Source organism: Plutella xylostella, chromosome 4 (assembly GCF_932276165.1).
Source record: "Plutella xylostella chromosome 4, ilPluXylo3.1, whole genome shotgun sequence".
In the NCBI taxonomy this organism is placed as follows: domain Eukaryota; kingdom Metazoa; phylum Arthropoda; class Insecta; order Lepidoptera; family Plutellidae; genus Plutella; species Plutella xylostella.
In genome coordinates this window covers 4,948,024-4,956,961 of record NC_063984.1, presented here as the reverse complement: position 1 = coordinate 4,956,961, position 8,938 = coordinate 4,948,024, and the positions used below count along the sequence as shown (strand labels likewise).

The 8,938-nt window shown below is 36.0% G+C and overlaps 2 protein-coding genes across 3 annotated transcripts; one reads left to right on the top strand and one right to left on the bottom strand.

Annotated features, from left to right (window-relative positions):
• The first annotated feature begins 3,284 nt into the window (after positions 1-3,284).
• Positions 3,285-5,138, top strand: LOC125490911. Its single transcript, XM_048631408.1, has 2 exons — positions 3,285-3,721; positions 3,957-5,138. The coding sequence occupies exons 1-2, from the start codon at positions 3,594-3,596 to the stop codon at positions 5,113-5,115; spliced, it is 1,287 nt and encodes a 428-aa protein (XP_048487365.1). The 5' UTR covers positions 3,285-3,593; the 3' UTR covers positions 5,116-5,138.
• On the bottom strand, positions 5,139-7,450 carry LOC119692329. 2 transcript variants are annotated; one of them, XM_048631392.1, is made up of 3 exons: positions 7,005-7,450; positions 6,575-6,830; positions 5,139-6,378 (listed from the first exon to the last, which is right to left on the bottom strand). In XM_048631392.1, exons 1-3 carry the CDS (start codon positions 7,194-7,196, stop codon positions 5,147-5,149), a joined length of 1,680 nt encoding a protein of 559 aa, XP_048487349.1. In that variant the 5' UTR covers positions 7,197-7,450; the 3' UTR covers positions 5,139-5,146. The 2 variants fall into 2 exon arrangements, with proteins under 2 accessions (XP_048487349.1, XP_048487352.1); XM_048631395.1 differs by having other exon boundaries at positions 6,244-6,378; positions 6,774-6,830.
• Between the last annotated feature and the right edge of the window lie 1,488 nt (positions 7,451-8,938).

Here is an 8,938-nt window from a genome sequence, read left to right as displayed (position 1 = left end):
ATCCCTAACTTTTAATGCTTCACCCCGGCATTAAAATTATGTGTTTATTTGTATCACAGGCTATTGTAGGGCCTCGAGGAGCCAGGTAATGGACACCGCATCAAGGTCTTCTCCGTATCTGTTGCTGTAATCATTTACAACTCTTTAGTTACACGCTAATTTATCCATTAGCCGTTGCAACTCGTTGCTGAGTTTCAGGAACAAGGTTTATGTGTGATATATTGCTGAGTTTTTACATTAGATGTTTTTCACACTACAAGTTTGTATTTTTACTATAACACTTACTATGTTCGATATGTCTGTTTGTCCGTCCCACCGACTGTATGTCCGCCCGAACGTAACTCCCACTTTTGTAATAAATTGGTACATGTCGAGTTCGAACACTTTTAAGATTTGTAGGTGGGTAGACTGAAATCCTTCTACCCCTTTAGTACGGTAGGTAATTTTTTCTTTGACAAGATGCCAGTCGTCAGTCGTCGTCGTGTTGTTCTGCCATTGTAACTCGGAGCGGGCGTAATTATCGGATTAATAGTGAATTTGGGAAATATCGGTTAAATATGACCAGCTGCCATTAGACATTACATTGGTTTACTATATTTTAAACAGACAAAATGAATTTTGTGACTGAATATCAAGATTCCTTAGGAATTCGTCTTCTAGGGTACCCGCACAAAGTCCTGGAACTTCGGCTATGGCCTACGTAAGAAAAATTCTTTTTAATTATATTATCTAACAAGTTATTTTTTATTGTGACTGATGTCAATGAAATTAGCAGGTTAGTGTTATTGTAGTAGTAAGGAAATCGCGAGAGGCTAGTGACCCCGCCAGGCAGGTACATAATACTTGAAACAGTATTTGATAGCAAAAATAACAATAAAACCCTGCGGGCGTTAATTACTTGGAACTTGATATCATTCATTAGGAGAGCCCTAAATTATTGCCCTCTGCGAAATTCTTAATTATATATCTTAAATTTCTAAGTAAAATTTAGCCTTAAGCGCCGACAGAACTGCAAAATGATATGTTTGTAAACAAAATTTTACCGTTATACTGACAGATTTAACCCTACCATATTGTAGTTTTTATAATTTATGCAACACTTAATTGACGTCAAATATTTAAGATGAAGGAGAAAGTATTTTTTGTAGTCGGCATTAAAATCTGATTTTTGCAAAGAAAGCAATTATGTTAATTTAAATTATAGTGTTATAGACAAGTGATAGACACAGTGTCTGTCAGAAAAAAATATTCTAAACAAAAACTTTCATAATATCTACAAACTAAGCTTAAATACTATCCAAAAGAATGAAATGGGCGGTTTTAACTAAAGCTAGACAATAACATAAGTTTATAGTACATCCGTAAAACGTTAATAAACTTCTATAATAGATATTAAAAAGTGAACTAGATCGTAGTATACCACATTCTCCAAGCTTCTAGATATCTAACAAACATCAAAAGAGGACACTACTAAACACGTATCTCCGCCTCTCCCTCACTTCACATTATAAAACTGAATTCTGTGTCTCCCATTTTAATTAAAAGCTGAAAACAATAGTCTTATTTTAACGGGTTCCGTCAAATAACCATAACAGTAAGGTCGTAAGGTGAAGCTACTCATCCTTACGTCACTCACGTACATTAAGTAAGGGCGGGTTCACAAGTCGCATCGAGTGTGGGGCTAATGCGTTAAAACGAGCCGTCGCCCCTCTAATGAGACGGATAATAACAGTGTGTCGGAGTTATTAATTCAATAAGCCGGGCTCGGGTGTCAAACGGTGTCAGGTGTAAAGCTACCTTTACAATTTTGTTTAGTGATCGACTGTGACCTGGCTGACCCGATTGTTTTTAATAACCAAACTTAAGATTCATCATCATCAGCCTATACCTAGCAGTCTACTGCTGGACGTAGGCCTCTCCCAAAGCACGCCACTGGATGCGATCTTTAGCTCTCCGCATCCAATCATAACCAGCCACCTTTCGCAAGTCGTCACCCCATCTAGCCGGAGGGCGTCCCACACTACTTTTTCCTAGTCGCGGCCTCCACTCCAGAACACGTTTACCCCATCGGTCATCGGTTCTTCCACAAATGTGACCAGCCCACTGCCACTTAAGCTTACTAACTCGGTGAGCTATGTCGGTGACTTTGGTTCCCTGTCGGATTACTTCGTTCCGGATGCCATCTTTCACAGAGACTCCAAGCATAGCTCGTTCCATAGCTCGCTGAGTGACCTTCAGTTTGTGAACCAGTCCCACTGTAAGTGTCCTCGTTTCAGCCCCATAGGTCATAACCGGTAGGACACACTGATCAAAGACTTTCGTCTTGAGACTTTGTGGTATGGGCTACGAGAAGACTTGACGAAATTTGCCAAATGCTGACCAGCCCAACTGTATTCTTCTATTGACCTCTGATTGGAAGTTGTTTCTACCTAGCTGCAGAGTCTGTCCAAGGTAGACGGTTCTACCTTTTTTGGCCTAAGATTTATTTGCCTAATCTCGTATTGCATAGTAACGTTTGGTCAAAATCTCGTTTCGCCGAAAATCGTATGGCATAAATCTCTTTTAGTATAAAGTTATTTCGCATAATCTTGTTTAGCCTAATAATGGTATAGCCAAATCTTGAATAGCCTAATAATGCTATGGCATAGGTTATATAAAGTAATAATATTCGATTTGCTTTAAATTTGATGGAGCGTCTCCCTACATAGCGCAAAGTGGTGCCTTGTATTGTGGCCGCTATGTGGAAAACGCTCCGCTCCGCTTCGCTGCGCTCCGCTTTGCTTTTGACGAAAAGGTGCACCTAACACGCTCCTCCTCGCTTTGCTCGTCGTCGCACCTATCTTTAGGTTTCGATCCCATGGGGTTTAATGGCGTTTGCAATAATTATAATGGTCATTCACTTTCGACATTTTGATCATTTAATATCGTGATTTTCAGGATGTAGGAGAAAAATACCACAATTTGTACATTTAAAACATACTTAATATAGTATTTGTAAAGATAATATAAGGAAAAACAAGATTATACCAATACGAACAATTAGAGCAAACGAGACTTAGGTGTTTCAAGTTTGTGCCAAAAGAGTTTTAGACCAAACGAGTCTTATGCCACATAAGACTTGGCAAAGTGATGATTCTACCAAAAAAGTTTAGACCTTACGAGTTATGCGAAACGAGTTTAGGACAATAAAGATTAGGCCAGATGAGGGGAACCCAAGGTAGACATATTGTGGAACAACTTCTAGGGTCATGCCATCAACGGTTATTGGACACGGGAGAACGTGGCTATAGGCGTGTCGACAGTATTACATTATCAAAGATTTAATGACTTTAGAGGAAAATACACATTCAAAGGATTTAAAAAACTGATTTAGTTTTATTTAAAAAATTGAGATTAATAAGATTTTCAATAAAATAAAAGAGTAAAATACTGCAATCGGCCATTTTGACTGAAACGCCAATCACAGCGCATGACGTCATACTTATGTACGCTTCACTGTGTTTTGATTACCTTACATACTGATTGCGCGTTACGATTGATATATATTTGTTTTGGTGATTTATCGACTTTATAACACGAAACTATCTTTAACAATGGAACCAGGTTTTGTTAAGGCAAACAGTGCAAATTTACCCAGGATCGATTTATTAATGTTGGGCGAGTTCCTTGCAACAAATAAAGAATTTTGCTCTTCCGAATTCAGAAACGTGAAAACCTCTTTGTAAGTTTATTTTATTAGTATTTATCTTTAACACTAGATATAAATATGACTAAGTAGCAATCAGACTCGTTTTAAACTCGTAGAAGTTTATTACGTTTTACTTTTATAGGTTATTTTTACAATAAACTTGTCTTTGTTTTTGAATAAGTCTACATTCAAAAATAAACATGTTTGATTTGACAGTATGTATGTATTGTATGTATGTATTTGTTTTAATTAATTTCTATTATTTCAGGTCTTCAAGACCTTCATACGGAGATGATGCAATTAGTTATGTTCAACTAAGACGGGAAGGAAACATTTGCACAGTCAAATGCAAGATTTGCCCCGAGCATAAAGTCCATGCAAAACTATATGCTGTTACATTGATAGTTGATGAAGATGAAGAAAAAGTAACATCAATTCAATGTCATGATTGCGTTGCTGCCCAGGGTGGGTGCAAACATGCCATAGCACTTCTTATGTGGGTCCACAGACGAAGTGAAGAACCTTCATGCACAGAAGTCCAATGCTACTGGCAGAAATCAAAGCTCTCAAGAGTTGGCACTACCTTGAAATTTATATCTGCCAAAGATTTATCTAAAGGTAGCCCTGTGTTGCCTTCTAACAACACAGTCCTTGAAAAATTTTTAGAGGAAGGAAAAAAGAGAAATCTTGGTAACTGCGAGCTACTAAAGTACCAACATGATTATAATGGTGAAGAATTATTTAGTGTCTCAATGCACCAACTGGTCTTTAAATATAAAACAGAATGTTGCGACTTATTTTTAAGTAAAATCAATTTGACAGTTGACCTTATCAATAAAATTGAAGCTGAAACCAGGGACCAGTTCAAAAATAACCTGTGGTACGAACTCAGGTATGGCAGAGTAACAGCTTCTAAAGCTTATGAAGTGAGTCGGTGCCAGACCAATGATGGGACTCTGATTTCTATTATCATGGGGGGTAAGATACCAGATACACCAGCCATGAAACGGGGTAGATATTTAGAAAATGAGGTAAGAGAAATTGTTAGCAAGAAACTGGGGAAAAATATCAAGAATTGTGGTCTCTTCATTTCTCAAAAATACCCAATGCTAGCAGGTTCTCCTGACGGGTTATGTCAAGATAGCATTGTGGAGATAAAATGCCCTATAAGCAATAAAACTTATGTAAATTATATAAAAAATGGAAAACCCAGCAAGAAATGCTTTGCCCAAATACAAATGCAAATGTACCTAAGTGGCCTAAAAAAATGTTACTTTTGTGTCGCAGATCCTAATTTTTCAATTAATAAAAATGTAGAAATTATATGCATAAACTTAGATAATGAATATTTGTCAAGTTTCCTTGAAAGTATTATAAAATTTTGGAAATGCCATGTATATCCATTGTTATATAAAAGTGTAGAATAGAAAATAAAAATGCAGAAATTTAATTATTGTTTTATTTAATAAGAGAATCTTGTATATTAATTAAACCACAGGCTATAGTTATTACATCATCCAGAACTTTAACCAAACTTAAGTTAAGACATGCATGTGGTTTTAACATGTTGAATTCACGTAATCGACGTATTACCCGTTCAACATGAATACGTAAGCTAGCTATTTGTTTAGTTTCTTTGGCTTCAGCTTTTGTTAACTTGGCTCCAGATACAACACTTGGAGGCCGTACTAATAGCACACCCATTTTACGTAAATACACTTCCACATGTTTAAATCCTCTATCTGCCATAACACACATATTAGGTTGCAAACATTTTGAGAAATCTGAAGTTTCCACAATGCATGTGTCTGTTATTCGGCCTCCATAACCATATGAAATATAATTGATTAAACCATTAGGGGTACAAGATATGAGGTACTTAATTGTGTTGGCTTTCTTGTAATCAGACCAGGAAAGAGCTTGATTTAAGGCCTTCGAAGGCTTTTGTACTTCGATTTCTAAACAATCTATTATACAACTCACTGTATGATATTTATGCCTAAAAGCCATAGGTAACGTTTTTTTTATCAACTCCTTATCTAGTGACACAATAAAAGGACGCATTACACTTGCTATAAGAGGTACATTTTTAAAGAAAATTTTGCTTGGATAAGATCTATCAATGCCGAAGTCATCAGCAAGTTCACGGAATGAATTGTTCAACCTAATTTTTTTTAGACAGAGTAAAATATGGTTAAACGGTATGCCTGTCTGTTCTGAAATTAAGTTAACTAAATAATAACAATTTAAAGGAATGCCAATATAAGAACGGGGGTTCTTTTTAATCTTCTTCAAAGTGCACTCCAAAGTGTTTAAATCTTCTGTCCTTTTGTCATCCTCTAGCATCTCGCTACAGTCAGATGTAAACTCCATATGAAGAGATTTTATGGATGATGACGGCTCATCAGAGGGAGTGTAAGAAGTATCACTGTCTGATTGTTCTTTTTGTTTGACTATTTTACTCAAAACATTTATACTTGGTCTTGATGGGTTATTAACATCATGCTTGATTTTAAATGGTGATGTAGAAACAGAATGTAGATACGGCTTCAAGGGTGATGTCATCTGGTTTACCAAATTAACTTTTGTTTGGTTAGCTTTACTTCTAAATGTTTTACATATGTGTACTTGAATTGCTTTATCCAACATTCTTGGTAGTAATTGGGGAACTTCTTCAACAATCTGCTGAACTGTAAAACAAATGTTTTGTTATTGAAGTAATAATTTTGTTTGTTTTGCGATTAGTCCTAAGTGCAGTAACAAATCCATACAGTCTATACTAAAACACCGCAATATAAGATAATCTGTAATATGGGCCTAAGTACACCAACAATGTATGAAATAATACTGAATAAACATTCTAATAAATAAGTTAGTAAACTATACCTGAACTACAAGATGCAATTTCTTTTGAACTTGATGGCTCTTCAACTATAGTACTTTCTTCAAATTGCTTTTCACACTCCTCAAGAATCATCATCCTTCGTTTTTTAGCTATATAGGGTCGCTCTGTTGTGTTTGTGTGTGTTTTCCTGCCTGGTTGGCAAGTAAATTTTGTGGGCATACATCCTGGTTTCATACGTACTTGTGATACCGACCCCATCACATGGTATTCCATAAAATTTTCCATGTCATTTGGCAACTGAAAAATGCAAAGTCAACAATTAAAATTGATAATAAGAATGATAACCAAGACTAACACAAACATAACCTCAAAAAATTACTAGTTATTCCATAGCCTCTACTTTCAACTATTTCACGTCAAACAAACATTATAATAAGTTAAAAATCTATCAATACATGATAACATACTCACATCAAAGTGATCTTCACAGAAATAAAGTGGCGAATTTGTCTTTACATCGTTCGGGTTTCGCCGTGCAAGCTTTAACCATTTATGTCTTATTATTTTCTTGTATGGGACATGTACAAACACCTTGTTGGGTGTCGTTATAGATGTATTTTTGCACTGAGGCACTGCACACCACTTATAAACTTTGGAATTCATTTTTAACACAAAAAATACGCAGTGTTTGTTTACTTTGCTGTCTAGCTGCAAGTAAACAAATTTGACGTACGTAAGTGTGACGTCACACACGACGCCATGACACGGCGAGCTGTTTTCGCGCAGAATTTAAAAATGATTATAAAAATGGCTTTAAATTTCCAAAATCTTAAGTTTATTACCGAAATAAAGGTTTTGTTATAAACAATAGATGGTTATCTGCATTACGGAAGAGGATTTCCAAATCTTTCGCCTTGCCTATTATACATAACCTTAGTTAAACTTAAGATTAGGCACCATTATATAAAAGTTTTGGTAAATGTTGTGGTTACATATAACTGGTCCAAGTACTAGAATAAGTATGAATACCTATGTATCTATAGTTAAAAAAAGATTTTTTATTTACCAATCAATAAATAAATAATATAAGCAGTCAGCAAATTTTAAAATTATTCAGCAAACATTAACGGTATTCCAAGTTTAGAAAAAAAAACCGGCCAAGTGCGAGTCGGGCTCGCGCACAAATGGTTCCGTAGTAAGCACAATAACTTAACCAAAATTACAGTTAAATCAACCTATCTCAAAAACTATAAGAGATACTTTGATCAAACCAAAAATCGTTGAAAGAGTTAATTAGCATGCATCACCTCTATTTTTTTTAGAATTTTATACCCCGTAGTTATAAAAATAGAGGGGGGGGACATACTTTTTACGACTTTGAGAGCTGATATCTCAAAAACCGTTCACTTTAAGAAAAATGTTTTTTAGAAAACTTTATATCATTTTAAAAGACCTTTCCATTGATACCCCACACGGGTATGTACATCGAAAAAAAAAATTTCATCCCTCAGTTACATGTATGGGGGGCCCCACCCCCAATTCTTTTTTTTACTATTTAGTGTCATATTTTTGTAGCGGTTCATACAACACATATTCCCATCAAATTTCATCACTGTAGTACTTATAGTTTCCGAGTAAATCGGCTGTGACAGACGGACAGACGGACAGACGGACATGACGAAACTATAAGGGTTCCGTTTTTGCCATTTTGGCTACGGAACCCTAAAAAACATTTTAATAATAATAAAAAGCTTTCAGCCACGTTCATCAAAGCTCCTTTTCGACGTGTAAATCATATACGAGTGGGAAGCAAGAAGCAGCCAAGACTTCTTTCATAAAATTTTAATTTTCTAATTCACTCGCCGCCGGGCGCGCGTCGAGATAGTAATTACCTTGAAAGGTCTTAAGCATCAATGTTATGACGGTGTTTATGAAAAGTAGCTATTCAACTCTACATTCAAACATTCGCCTTTTACTTTTACACTAAAATTGAAAGCCCACCGCATTGTAAATCAAAATTTCAAACCATTCAAAGTGGTTTTAATTTTTAATCTGTGTTGGATAAAAAGCGAAGTCGGGCGAGCCATCACCGGCTGACATGATAATAATTTGGAGGGAAGAAGTCGAATTTAATAGCAAGTTAAATGATACGTGGCCTGATTGGAAAATGTATGCTTATTCAGGTCTCCCTCCCCCGCCGCTCGGCTGACTCCAAATGAATGGTAATAATGCCCCCGAAGCCGCGCTCCTCGTTTTGTATGATTATTCCAGATTAATTATTTGTTGGAATTTCATTGGCTAATTTTTTGGAATGGGATCCTTCCGCTTTGGCTAACGTTTTAATTTTGCTTCCATGTTGGGGTAAGTTTTTCGTGCTTGAACCGGAAATATCTGACATGAATCGT

What these genes read in the sequence shown, in the direction of transcription:
- LOC125490911 (XM_048631408.1), top strand. Translation starts at nt 3,594, where the DNA reads ATGGAACCAGGTTTTGTTAAGGCAAACAGTGCAAATTTACCCAGGATC. An exon ending in AGAAACGTGAAAACCTCTTT is followed by an intron (nt 3,722 to 3,956) that starts GTAAGTTTATTT and finishes CTATTATTTCAG; the next exon opens with GTCTTCAAGACCTTCATACG.
- LOC119692329 (XM_048631392.1), bottom strand. Translation starts at nt 7,196, where the DNA reads ATGAATTCCAAAGTTTATAAGTGGTGTGCAGTGCCTCAGTGCAAAAAT. An exon ending in TCTGTGAAGATCACTTTGAT is followed by an intron (nt 6,831 to 7,004) that starts GTGAGTATGTTA and finishes TGCATTTTTCAG; the next exon opens with TTGCCAAATGACATGGAAAA. An exon ending in AATTGCATCTTGTAGTTCAG is followed by an intron (nt 6,379 to 6,574) that starts GTATAGTTTACT and finishes TTTGTTTTACAG; the next exon opens with TTCAGCAGATTGTTGAAGAA.